The sequence below is a fragment of the Mus caroli genome, chromosome 10, assembly GCF_900094665.2.
Source record: "Mus caroli chromosome 10, CAROLI_EIJ_v1.1, whole genome shotgun sequence".
NCBI classification, from domain to species: domain Eukaryota; kingdom Metazoa; phylum Chordata; class Mammalia; order Rodentia; family Muridae; genus Mus; species Mus caroli.
Window position 1 is genome coordinate 109,790,458 of NC_034579.1, and position 13,863 is coordinate 109,804,320.

A 13,863-nucleotide genomic window follows, 5' to 3' on the forward strand; every position below is an offset into this window, starting at 1 on the left:
TTCCCGCCAAGTAACTCAGGGTCCAGTAGCAGGACGAACACGTGTGTGCCTCCAGGCAGCAAAGGCAGGTTCCAGCAGTGGGCGTGGCAGGACGAATGAGCCGGTAGCTCCNCCCTTGAGCAGGCAGGTTCCAGGCTGGGGGAAGGGAGGCCACAAGAGATGAGGATAAGGAAACATTTTTCAATTTCAAAGCATTGGTGTCTGGGTATCGTGATGTGAGATGCTGGTGAAGATAATTTCTCTCCATAACCAATGCCCTCTCAATGGGTTTGACCCCCACTCTAGAGATTTTCTTTCAATTGACCATGGACTTGACTTCCAAAGTAGGGTTGCTTTAGATGTTGAAGCCAGCAGGAATGCTGGCGTCCTTCTTCCGACTGTACACTCCTGGACGATGCATTCAGTTGTGCTGCTTCTCCTCTCTCAGCACCTAGTAAATTATCGATAACTTTGGGCTGAAAACTTGAAAATCACCAGCTTTCTTCCCTCCGTGTGACCCGTCTAATCAATAACTCTACTTCCCGGAGTGTAGGACCCAGCTCCGGCTTCAGCATTGGCACTAAACGAACCCTTGCACTGTGTACCTGCTCTGTCCTTAGACGCCAAGAAAGGACTTGCTAGCACAACTTGATCTGCACTCAGAAATAAAATAATAATAATAGCAACAACAACAGCAATAATAACGAGACACAAGGTCGTTCTTTGACCAAATTACAGAAATTGCAGTCTGTATATAAGTGGGGTCTTTTTTTTTTTCACATATCAGTGTATGCGTATGCACCTTGTATGTGCACATGCACACACATACATTCGGGTGCAAAACTCCTCCTCTCTAACACAAATATAAACCACCAGAGACAAGAATCTTTCCTTCTTTAGCATCCTCCCCTACCCAAGTATGCTTACACAGAATATGTGAAAATATGGCAATGCACCAGTGCTTAACTTTGTGTGTATAATATCCTTATTGTTATTTTGTATGAAGGTTTTATGACGGCAGATGAGAGGAAATTATTCGACCACCTCAAATCGCCTCATCTGAAGTACTGGGTTCCCTTCATTTGGTTTGGAAATCTTGCAACCAAAGCCCGGAATGAAGGCAGAATCAGAGACAGCGTTGATCTACAATCACTGATGACTGTAAGTGTCCATGAAAAGGGTGCTAGTCAGGGTTCAAGAGGGTGCCGGATGTAACAGGTCAGACCAAAAAGTTTGCTCTGTTCTCCAAGGAGCCAGGAAGCCATCATGAAACCCCAGAGTGTGCAGGGCATGAAGGCGCAGGACTCCCTTAGGCTCCTTGGAAGTATTTGCTGTCCGCACAGCACGCTCTTCCAGAGGCTTATGGGAAAGTGTTAAGTCAGCATTGCCAAAGACTCCGAAGAGACACATTGCCCACGGGCATTTTCTAGTCCTTGCTTATGAATTCTAGAATAAAATCCTCTTTTTCTTTCTTTCCTTTTTTTTTTCTTTTCAATGATGGGATAAAACCCGAAGGGCCTTTTGCATACTAGGCAAGCAGCCTTCTTCTGAGCTGACCCCACCACCACCTAGAGTAAAATCCCAAGGTCGACCCCTGCCCAAATCTGAATAGTCTAAACTTAAGTCAGCCTTTTAGGTGCTCCAGGGAACAGTGTCTTGCGAAATAAAGGAGCTCAGGATTCATCAGAGAAGTCTACGCAGGGGCTGGGTAATCTACCGTGACAGCTCTGATGGTCCCGGGTGTGGATGTGGCTAAAGTGACTATATGGTTTTCATGCTGAGGTAATATTAGATTTCAGTCTCATATGGATAAAGAAAGGAATCAATGACCCTCCAGCCTTCCTGTTACCGATAGATTTCCTATCAATATGGGCATTTCCATGTCTTTTCCAATAGCTATAGCAAGAATGTGTTTAAGGAGAGAAAAAAAAAGTTTGCCAATCCTTTTTTACCAAAATAACTGGTAATCACTTATTTAAAATATTAAGGTTCTTAGCTTCCCATAAGCACCCAGGGCCAGTTGAAGATTCCAAGTTAGGAAAATGAACTTACCCTACAACAGTCTGCCATATATATATATATATATACCCAAACATCTTCATCATTTTGTTTTTGTTTTGCCTTTTTACAAACTGCTCCGTGGTACCCTTTAGGTCCTCATTCTCAGAACATTCCATCCACAGCAATCTTGGGGGCCGGCCGGGGGGGGGGGGCGGTTGTTCTGAATCCCAGCTAATGTTTATTACCGTGGTTGTCATTTTAGTAAAGTGTGGTTTTGTTTTGTTTTGTTTTGTTTTAATCTGTTTTGGGCTTAGGAAATGAATCGGTACCGCTCTTGGTGCAGCCTCTTATTTGGTTACGACTGGGTTGGCATTCCGCTGGTTTACACACAGGTATCGAACACTGTGCATGCGACTGCAGTGGGGACGGGGCAGGAAAATAGGAACCCAAGGTCAATCTTGGGTGTCACTCCTCAGGAGCCATCCATGCCACGTTTAGAGATAAGATCTCTGAGACCTAGAACTTGCCAGCTTTCATTTAAACTCGCTGGCCAGTGAGGACCAGGATCTCCCTATGTCCACCCCTTTGCCCAACATTGGAGCTGCGGTTCCTGACGTTTTACAAGGGTGCATGGACTCGAACTCGGGTCCTCATGCTTGTACTGCAAGCACTTCATTGGCTGAGCCGTAGCCCCAGCCCCACGCATGCACTTTTTGGTTTTTGTGGGGTTTTTTTGTTTTGTTTTGTTTTCCATCTCCCGCCTGCACACGTGCATGGACGCCAGCACTGTGCTCTCACGCCGCCTTCTCTCTGTCCCAGGTCGTCACCCTCGCCGTCTACACGTTCTTCTTTGCGTGCCTGATCGGAAGGCAGTTCCTGGATCCCACCAAAGGCTACGTGGGACACGACTTGGATCTGTACGTTCCCATCTTCACTCTCCTCCAGTTCTTCTTCTACGCAGGATGGCTCAAGGTAGGCGACAATCTCTGTATCCCAGACCCTCTGCAAACCCACCCCTCCCCCACCCCCACCCACTCCACCCCTGGATCCTCTACCAAGTCTTTGGCAAATAGTGAATAACTCAAGGGTAGACTTAATGCATACTAGCTCACAGACGAGCTTTTCCATCAAGATTAAAATGGCAAGCACAGCCGGGCGGTGGTGGCGCACGCCTTTAATCCCAGCACTTGGGAGGCAGAGGCAGGCGGATTTCTGAGTTCGAGGCCAGCCTGGTCTACAAAGTGAGTTCCAGGACAGCCAGGGCTATACAGAGAAACCCTGTCTCGAAAAACCAAAAAAAAAAAAAAAATGGCAAGCACAGAGGCTGACCGGCAGCGGTCTGAGGCGGTTCATTATGCAGAGAGGAGAACCTCTTACACTATGTCTTTTTCTCCAAGTCTCTGTGTGCTCCCAGTAGGATTGCGGTAATGTAATTAAAGCCATAGCTGCACCTGTGTTGGTCTCTAGGCGCAACTGGGCAGAGGAAATGAGAGCACCATGCCTTTGAGAGCAGACCTGAGCTTTAAGGCTGTGACAGATGCCGGGGTTGGTTCTGCTCCACTTTGTAAATCATCATTTGCAGCCCCCTGAGTTCCACTAGCTGTCACACCCATGAAATGCATTCCATTTTCAAAAAAAGCTCATCTGGATTAAGAGCAGAAAGCTCAGGATTAACGGTGACATTTCCTTTTGCCGAAAATTTGAAAGAGTGTCAGAGCAGCGAGAGAAGATTGTCCAGTCATGGGTGTGGAACTGTGTCTGTCCCCACCACCACCACCTCCACTCCTCCCCAGATGTAAGTCTGTAAATATCAGAAGCCCCATGTTCTATTACTGTTAATATGTGACAGAAAAGAAGCCAAAAGGCAACAGTTTCCTTAAATAAAATGCCATCCAGTAATACTTTCAGAGAGACTATGGAAACAAAATTTCTAAATACTTGCAAACAGTCCCCTGTGGTCAGGTCTTTGGGTAGGGACCAACTCCTCTGTAAATAGTACTTCTTTCATTGGCTTCGATCTTCATAAATATGTTGGCATTTCAAATCATACTCCAAAGACAAGCAGCATGTCCTTCCAATGGTAATAATGTTTTTAACCAGATGGCAGTGATTCGTAAGAACCTTTATTCATGGAGTGGTAAATAGTAAGAGAGCTGAACCCTTCTGTTAGACGGGAGAGTGGGCTTTATCCTTTTCAACCTAGTCACCGCTGCTCAACCACACTACCCCCCTGTTCCATTGTTTGGTTTTGTCCTTCATCATTGTGCCAAGCTCCTTAATTGTCTGTCTGCTTGTGTCCTTGGTAAGTGTTCAGCCTGAACCACAAAGAGGTTAGTGGCTCCTTTTTCTGGTAAGATGTCTAAATCTCTTTCCTCTAGAACCATTTTTAAAAGACCAAATACAAAAACACACAAGCCTGGCTCTGTTCGAGATAAGCCAGGGTAATAAAAGTGCAGTGCCCATACCAGCAAACCGTGTCCCCGTTTCCAGAGAACTGCTCTATCCAAAGTGTTGGAAACACACCTTGATCTTTCTTACTGCAAATGGGGCCTCCCAGGAAACTAATCTCCACGACATACTCAATGCACAGAGATGTCATTTCGACTATGAAATACAATCTGCAAGAACATATACAAGACTGATGCCATAAAAGTGAAAATAAGAATATAACAGAAATACTTTTAGGGCTGAGATAATGGCCCATTTCGTTTAAGCAAAACCTTGAGCAAGAAGAGGAAGACAGCTCTCTGCTTCCCCACCCTTGCCACGCTCTGACAGCCTCTGGGCGCTTTATTCAGTGTTGTTGCCTAGGTCTGCCCTCGCTCTCAGTAAATCAGAGGGCCTGGGGGAGGAAGGGACCCAGGCACCTGGTTTGCTGGGAGTGAGTTTTGCTTTGCTTGCTTATTTTTGTCCCATTGAACTTCGGGGATAGTGATTTCCACGCACAGCAGAGACTGGGGATAGCGGTTAGGTGTTTTAGCTTAAATCCTAAAAGCCAAGAGGATAGTTTCTTTTTTTTTTTAACTCTGTGTGACTGTGTGTGTGCAATGTGGTACATGCATGTGAGTGGGCAGGGGTGTGTACCCTTCTTAATGTATGTGGAGGCCAGAGTACAAGGTAGAGTGTCTACCTCTTCCTCAGTCTGTCTCTGCTCCATCGCCTTGAAGCAGGGTTTTTCTCTCCTCGTCCACCTTACCATTTCACTGGCCAGAGGACTCCCAGAATATACCCACCCGTCTTCCTCCCTACATTGCTGGTGCTATATATAAGTAGGCCCAGCCAAGCCTGGCTTTTTATATGGATGCTGGGGGTTTGAACTCAAGTTCCTGGGTTTGTAGCTTAAGCACTGTTACCTACTGAGTCACCTCCCTAACCCCAAGTGGATAGAGTTTCTACCGCATGGTCTCAGAATCTAGGAATTAATCACACACACACACGTGCATACACATGTTTAAAAAAATGAAATAAAATTGTTCAAAAATGTTAAATTTGACGTCTAAAGCTTGTGTTTAAAAGGCCATTCCATTCAGGAACATGGTAAGAATGTTTAGTATTGACCAAATATTAGATGATATATCTAATGAGAAACCAGCTAGGTGTCTCCCAGAAGGAGAACTAACTTCTTAGATAAGGTTCAATCTTTCGTGTAAAGCTAGAGAAGCCTGCAGGTCCGGCTTGTTCCAGGTCCGGCTATCTCCAGCTCTCACATGCAGTCACCTTTGTCTTACAACAGGATATTGTGTTTTTATTGCTTTTAATTTTGTTATCCACTGGGCTTTTACAGACGCTTGGAAGCTCAGACAACATGCCTCACATGTCGCTAATGGCCCTGAGGTATTCACTGGTTTGCTCCTGGCTTTCCCTGGGGTAGGACAGCCCCATCTAGATGACCAGACGGGTCCTTTTGCAGAGCAGGGTCTATGAAGGGGCTTACTTGCTGATAAACATCTGTAGAAGAGCCTACTACCCCGTAGGCTGCATCTATTAAAAGTGACTGTGAATGATCGACTAGGGCAGGGGGTGAACCTCCAGCTCCTTCTCCGTCGTCACAAGCAATGCTTCCATCCCCCCTGTGTTCTCGCCTGCAGGTTGCAGAGCAGCTGATCAACCCTTTCGGGGAAGATGACGATGACTTTGAAACAAACTGGTGCATTGACAGAAACCTGCAGGTGAGAGGAGCTCCCCTGTCCTTTGTGAACAATAACCATAAATCCCGTGGAAACCCAAATGTAAGTCCCCAGGCTTGAGAGCCCTAGCCAAACACTTTGCTGTTCCTTTGGGAACCTGGAATGTCCCAGATCTCATCTCCATCGCAGTTAAGTAAGTCAAGCCGCCTTTTCCCTGTGAGCAGTGGTCTGTATAATCTGTCCTCTTCCATCCAGGACAGAGTGCTGTCTCAATTCATTCTCTTGCCTCCTTTGATTTGTCAACCAGAGAGATTGGCAGTGGTACAGACTGGCATCCAGACATAATCTGTGTGAATTCCTGACCACCACCCACCAGCCCCCAGTGATCAGACATGCAGGGAAGGAGCCTAAGCAGTACTGGCTTCTTTCTCACATCTGCAGTCAGGAATGAGTTCCTTACCCCACCCTAGCCACTCAGGAAGGCACCAGGGGATTCTCTTTCTAGGGAGGGATCCCTTCAGAACCTGGGTCTGAAGCCTTCACCCATCCATCTGTTTGAAGCCCTGCCAGTCCGTCAGGGAGGAAGCATAAAGTTTCCCTCTCCATCAAAACTGGATTCCCAGAGGCTTAATAGTTTATCTGTCACTTTGTCTAAGCCAAGACAGAGAGGCCGTTACTGCCACGCAGGTCTGTTGATACACTGCTTTCCTAAACACACAAGTGTAGTCCAGCCTGGCGGGGTGTACCTGCAACCTCAGGACTGGGTAGGCCAAGAAAGGAGGACTGCAAGTTCAAAAGTGGATGGAGATACAGGCTGAGACCCTATTTCAAAGAAAGAGAGGACGGGGTGGGGGCTGAAGTTAAGGCATCCTGGAAGTGGAAGAAGATAGAGGTGTGTTTGTGGGATGGCAAGAGGAAGGACTGAGAATACTCATCTCTGCACTGCCTGGTGTTGAATGGTAGCTGTCAGGGAGCCACCAAGATGGTGCTATATCTGAAAACAAAACAACAAACAAACATGAGAAAGGAATCTTGCTAATGACATGAAATGCCACACCAGAGCATGTGGACAGAGGGCGAACCGGGACACACAGCTCCACTTACACAGGAAAGAATACTTGCACCTTCCCACGGAGACCCGGATGCAGCTATTTTGTCTGTCTGGGCTTTCCTGTTTTCCCTCGGCCCCTGCCCTGTTCTCCAGCCCCGATTCAGCTCGGAACTCCTCCCACCTGAGCTGCTCTAACAATTCGACCAACGATTCCAGGTCTCTCTCTTGGCCGTGGATGAAATGCATATGAGTTTGCCCAAGATGAAGAAGGACATTTACTGGGATGATTCTGCTGCCCGGCCACCATACACACTGGCGGCTGCCGACTACTGCATACCGTCCTTTCTGGGCTCCACGATCCAAATGGGGTAAGCATGTTTTTAAAAACCATGGATATTTCAAAGAACTTTAAAAAATGTACTGTGTGTATGTATGTATGTATGTATGTATGTATGTATGTGATAGGCATGTGACATGTTGTGCATGTGGAGATCAGAGGGCAACTGTGTAGGGTCAGCTCTCTCCTAGATGGATTCCTGGGATCACTCGGATCGTCAAGCTTGCGTAGCCATGTGATACAGACATGGTTGTTCCAGAGGCCATCTCTGAGTCCCAAACAATGAAGTATGATCATACCCACCCCCAACTATCCCCCCAAATTCCCCAAAATATCCGCCTTCCAACCCCATTATTTTTTTCTTTATTTTTTCTCCTCCTCCTTCTTCCTCCCTTCAAAGTCTAATTAATGCTGCCAATATGTGTACTAGAATATGGGAAACAAATCAGGGTCGACATCATCAAGGATGATTCTCCCTCCCACAGCTCAACAGGAAGGGGTGGGGCCTTAGAAGCACTACTACCCCACCCCTACCCGGCATCAGTGGTACAGCTCAGCCTAGCTTTATCTTATACAGGTCTCGTGATTTTTTTTTCCTTTGGTTTTCTTTGAGACAGGTTGTCTCTGTGTAGCCCTGGCTGTTCTGGAACTCACTCTGTAGACCAGGCTGGCCTCAAACTCAGAAATCTGCCTGCCTCTGCCTCCCAAGAGCTGGGATTAAAGGCATGTATTGCTAGTGTGCCCTCTCCTGTCCAGCAGTGTCCTGGCCCTGACTCTCCCCACGCTCAGATATCTAGCCTCTACCCTCTACCTGCAAAGCTCTGCTTCTGCTCAGACGTCTCCTAGTCCTTATTCGTTTGTATGCACTATTGTTCCAAAAGGGCCTCTGAAGCCAAACACCCTTTGAAACCCAAAGCAAAGTACCGGAAGCAACATTTCAGGGCTGGGGAGTAGGGGTTGTGGCAAACGATGAAAGAGACTCCGGCACCAGGAAAGTGACGTAGGTGCCCTCCCCACAGAAGGTTGCCCACAATAACACAGACTTGTTTCCAAGGCTGGACAATTCCATCCTTCCAGGCCAGTGCTCCTCCTCCCCCGGCCGATCGCTCACTCTTGAGGAAGGGCAGTTGCCCATTGCTGGCCCTCCTCAGTAAATCTAGTTCCTTCTCAGTCACAGAGCAACACAGCCACCTAGCAAGCCTCTCGGTTTCCAGAATCAATAACATGAGTCTCTGTGAGCTTGCTTTTAGGTAATTAAATACACTCTGTCCTTTCCCCAACCCCTTCCACGGAAGAACACAATGTATTTGAAGCTCTACCGCGTGGAGTACAGGAGGCAGACTCCACAGCCACAGCCAGAGTCTGGGAATCTGCCTGACACTCTGTGTCCCTTTCCTGATGCCCACTTAGCTGTTTCTGCACCGTGGCTAAGATTATTGAAGGAGATGCAAGACTTTTGTTTGATCCCCATACTTGCCCTGGTCATAATTTTGCCAACTTCTGTGCTTCTCAAAAAGATTTAAATTGTTCTTCCTATTCCTAAATTTGAAAACATAGACAGCTGGCAAGATCTTTGAGATGATGTGTGCTCCCACAGGTGATGGGGAATAGTCAATGAGATTGTAACCATAAGATACTGGAGACGTGGTTACAGAATTCTGTTATTGTTATCAGTTAGTCGGGCCTTTGATTTGTGGGTTCCAGACTGAGGCACAGAAAGACTAAATAAATCTAAGTTCTTTTCCATATTCAGTCAACTGTAGGGACAGAAAATGAGACAAACGAGAGGAAAGCAGAAGATATATTATTTAAAACTGCAGGAAAAAATTATCATTTGTCTAAGAGAAGGCCTCTCATCAAAATGACTGACTTATCTGCCTGGTATGGAGGGGCCACAAGGGAAAGCCAGCGGAAGGGAGAGTGGTAGGGTGGGAGAGGGGACAACAGACTCGAGACTCTGAGAGGTCCCGCTGAACTCCGCTGGAAATGACTAATCAAAGCAACCGTTAGGCAACAGCTCACCTGCTCTGGCTTTTCTGCAAGAGTGAGGACCATCAAAGGGACACTTCACACTCCCGAGACTTTCCCTGTGGGAACACGGGCCATGGGAGGTCAGGCCTCCACAGAGCCGCCTTTGTGCGCCATGACTACCAATGCTTCCTGTGGTTGTGGTACTTAAGGTTTCTAGTCACCTGAGACAGAAAAACAAACTCAAACCAATGGACCTAAAAATCAGCCCGACTCTGGGAAGGGCTCACTCCAGAGGTTGGGGGAATGCGAGGGGTTCGCGGTTGTCGAATCTTTCTCTTCCCATTCTGGGCCTCTGTCCCAAGGCTTAGCTTTCAGGCAGCCTCTCCTCCTCAAGCAGGCAGCGAGCCGCTCCAAGCCTATAACCTCCCTAATCCCATGGAGAGAGCACATGATTCCTCAACTTTCCAAACTCAAGTGCTGGCTTCGCCACTGTTGGCTAGCACATCCGTTCTCAAACTGACTACAGTAGACAGTGGGGAGGCACAGGATTTAGGTAGCCAAGGCTGGCTCATGTGTCCCTGCAGATGAGAATATGAGGAAACATTTAATCATACTCTGTGAAAGGCAGCGGTTCTTGACCTTCCTAACGATGCGACCCTTTGATTCAGTTTCTCGTGCTGTGCTGACCCCCAACCAAAAGATTATTCTGTTGCTACTTCATAACTGTAATTTTGCTACTGTGAGTCGTAATATAAATATCTGATATGCAGGATGTCTTTCATTGTTATGCACTGACCCAAAGGGACCGAGGTGTCCGATCCAGTTGGTTTATCTTTTTATATCACCTTTTCAGACATGTAGTCAGAAATTCTAAAATCAAGAAAATGTCCTTGAACACTGAACCAAAGTCCCCAGCAAGGGCAGGCTGGGGAGCTGTGCTGCTCGCATTCATCAGTTAGAAAGGACTCTCACATTCACACAATATGCACCTCCACATGAAAGAGAGTCCCCTTTGTTGTCAGTATTAAGGAACACATTCAAACCATAGGTTCTCTTTCCCCACGCTAGCTATGCATCATGAAATACCACCCCCTCAAATCTGAAGTACAAATTTAAACTATGTGTGTACTTGTACCGTTACATATAGAATGCGTTCATTTTCTCGGGTAATTCTTTTTCCAGATTCCTTCTGTGGAGTAAATTGTGTGCCAGACACTAGTCACAGCTGTAAGAAAGAGAAAGGATGAAATAGAGAGGGAGTAGGTTAAATGTCATCCAAAGGCATGAACTCCTGGGAGAAAGGAAAGGGGCTTGGGCTGGCCTAGAAGGGGGTGAGGTCTGATGCCATAAAGGAAGCCAGGGTGACACCTGAGGCGTTCACAGCATCTGGTATCATAGTGTGTTAATCCAGAGGCAGCTTCAGTGAAGCCCATCTGTCTCTGTTCAATCAGATCTAAAAAGTGCTATTTAAAAAATACAGCTTCATAAATTCTTTTTTAAAAAAAAAGATTTATTTATTATATGTAAGTACACTGTAGCTTCAGACACTCCAGAAGAAGGCATCAGATTTCGTTACGGATGGTTGTGAGCCACCTTGTGGTTGCTGGGATTTGAACTCAGGACCTTTGGAAGAGCAGTCGGTGCTCTTAACTGCTGAGCCATCTCTCCAGCCCCTCATAAATTCTAATATCAAACCAGTACTGATGTTCCATCTTCTGATTTTGTATAGAATATGCTAAAAAAAAAAAAAAGGCAAAGCTTCAGAATCAAAACTTGGAAGGAAAATTCCCTGCTTAAAACTCAGAAAGGAGGACTGGGGAGACGGAGCTGAAGTAGCTGAAGCATTTGTCACAGGCATGCTGTGACATGCGCTCACAAGCGCTTATACACACACGAGCACACACGCACATACACAGAATCTGAATGAAGTACCCTATTAAATTAGAAAGACTTAATAATCAGCGGTAATTGCCGTATAACCTTCAACCCGAATTTGGCAAGCCAGCCCATGGGCTGATCGAGCAATGAAAAAGTCCTCTTCCATGTTTGAAATCTTCCCGCCATCTCACCGGAAGTCACTTCAGCCTCGTGCTTAGTTTGCCCTTTTGTCCTGGCTCGAGACACTACTGTTTTAATGAAGGCATCTCTCTGTTAGTTTAGCCACGAAGACATTATCAACCAAGATGAGGAAAATTCTGAAGACAGCCAAAAGAACTGTTCACTCACACCCAAACCCTAAGTGAACATGGGTCTTGGCAGGACAGTAACAAAGACTTACAAGCCAGCTCTGTAATCCCAGCACTTGAGGAGTTAAGGCCAGCCTGGGACTATAGAGAGAGAAGGCTCAGTCTCAAAACAGTGATCAATTAACTAACCAATTAATTAATGAGAAAATAACACTTATAAAACAAGGTATGTCCCTAGAGTAAATGCTTAAAAGAAGCACTGTTGTTAGATAGAGAGATAGAGAGAGAGAGAGAGAGAGAGAGAGAGAGAGAGAGAGAGATAGATAGATAGATAGATAGATAGATAGATAGATGATAGATAGATAGAGCACATTTGTGTAATTAGAGGATCGGGATTGTGGCATGATAAGCATACTTAGAAGTTCTGCCAGAAAGACAGATAAACGTGACTCATCATTTTCAACACAAATGACATTTTCCAAAACAAGTCTTAAATTTTACCATTTCTAACTAGAATGAACTCTTAGCTGATTGGTCAATTTCTCATTTCTCCTCTTCTCTCTACTAAGTGGATCCTTTTGCCACAGGGATGTGTGCATGTGTGTGTGTGTGTGTGTGTGTGTGTGTGTGGTGTGTGTGTGTGTGTGTGTGTGTGTAGAAATAGAAGGAAAATGCTTTTATCTTCATGTGATAGCATTATGGGTCACTCTAGAATTCCATTTTTATTACTTGAGTTACCCATGACAGCAATGTTGAAGATGATGAGGGACACAGTGTATGTGTCACGAGATGTGACAGACGACTCCAACCCTGCGAAACGGAGCTCCAAGCATAGCAGCAGTGCTTGCTCTCCGTGCAGCTGACTACCGAGCTCATGCTCACACGTGTACGTGCAGTCTGCTCATGGCTCCCGTTTAAATAACATGCCACTCCTCCGAACATTTGCAGTAATCTTCTAGAAGGATCCACGTGGCAAAAGGATCCACTCAGTAAAGAGGAGAAATAGCCCAGTCTGCTAAGAATTCCTTCTAGCTAGAAATGGAAAAATCTAAGACTTAATTTTAATCTAAGACTTAACGTCATCATTTGTGTTAAAAATGATGACTCTCACTAGTCTTTCTGACAGAACTTCTAAGCATGTTTACTTTGCCACAATCCCCATCTTCTAATGATACAAACTTGCACTCAGTGTATACAAGTATCCAAGCTGGCACAGTAGATAATAGTAATTATCAAATACAGGAAAGTGCATATCATAGCAAGCAAAGATCTTGCTAAAGTTCATTAATTATATTTTTTTTCATTCAATGTATTTCTAGCCTGGTATTTTCAGTAATCATTTCTTAGCCAGTATGTTCAAGTAATTTATTTTAGCTTTATAAGAAAACACATTGTCTACTAGATATGATTGCATGCTTATGTTATAAACCACTAAAAATAGCTCAAGTCCTGAATCACCCACTTCCTCAAAAATGTACTCTTGGCACATTGATCTTCTTTCCCCTAATGTGCCAGAAAGGAAGGAGCAGCAAGCCTCCCATAGAAACGAATGTGCGCTAGGTTCATCACCGCCTCGGGGACTCTTCCGCCTGCCCAGACAGGGTCACCTTGGGTGCTCAGTCCTCACCTTTAAATAGTATCAGGTGTGCACGGTGTAATTATCTTTGCCAAGAACATCTGCAGAATACAATAGTATTGGGGTGGGGGGCACAGGGCTGGGCTGTAGTGTCTCAGTCAAGCCGTGGGGACTGTGACATCATAGCTGAGGTGGTATCGTGTAGTTAGAATCGCCTCAGGACCGGGGCGGGAGACCAAGTTTGTCATAACTCTTAGTCCGAACTCTCAAATAGGCCACAAAGAGGTGGTGGGAAAGTGAAGGATCTAGGGCAGTTTCCAGCCTGAGTGACTACCCAGATGACTGTCCTCCAGGAGGCTGGGTAAACCCAACATTCTGGCCATTAACTTTTCCTCCTAACCCTAAGCCCCTTGTCTCCCAGTTCAGCCCGAGGGTTACTTGTCCATTTGTAAAGCTGGAGTCACAGCTTTGACCCTCATTCCACCATGCATGAGGTTAAAAGTAAGTGTTCTACCTATAGGGCTGCAGACCCCTTCCACTCCTTGGATACTTTCCCTAGCTCCTCCATTGGGGGCCCTGTGATCCATCCAATAGCTGACTGTGAGCATCCACTTCTGTGTTTGCTAGGCCCCGGC

General features: G+C 46.0%; 1 protein-coding gene across 1 annotated transcript in view; it reads left to right on the forward strand.

Moving 5' to 3' along the window:
* The window catches only part of Best3 (bestrophin 3), a 41,840-nt gene that overhangs the window by 19,160 nt on the left and 8,817 nt on the right, over nucleotides 1-13,863 (forward strand). Inside the window, exons 5-9 of the mRNA XM_021174887.2 lie at nucleotides 986-1,140; nucleotides 2,295-2,372; nucleotides 2,800-2,952; nucleotides 6,069-6,149; nucleotides 7,375-7,526. Coding sequence (XP_021030546.1) covers nucleotides 986-1,140; nucleotides 2,295-2,372; nucleotides 2,800-2,952; nucleotides 6,069-6,149; nucleotides 7,375-7,526 — 619 coding nt within the window. The remainder of the gene's footprint in view (nucleotides 1-985; nucleotides 1,141-2,294; nucleotides 2,373-2,799; nucleotides 2,953-6,068; nucleotides 6,150-7,374; nucleotides 7,527-13,863) is intronic.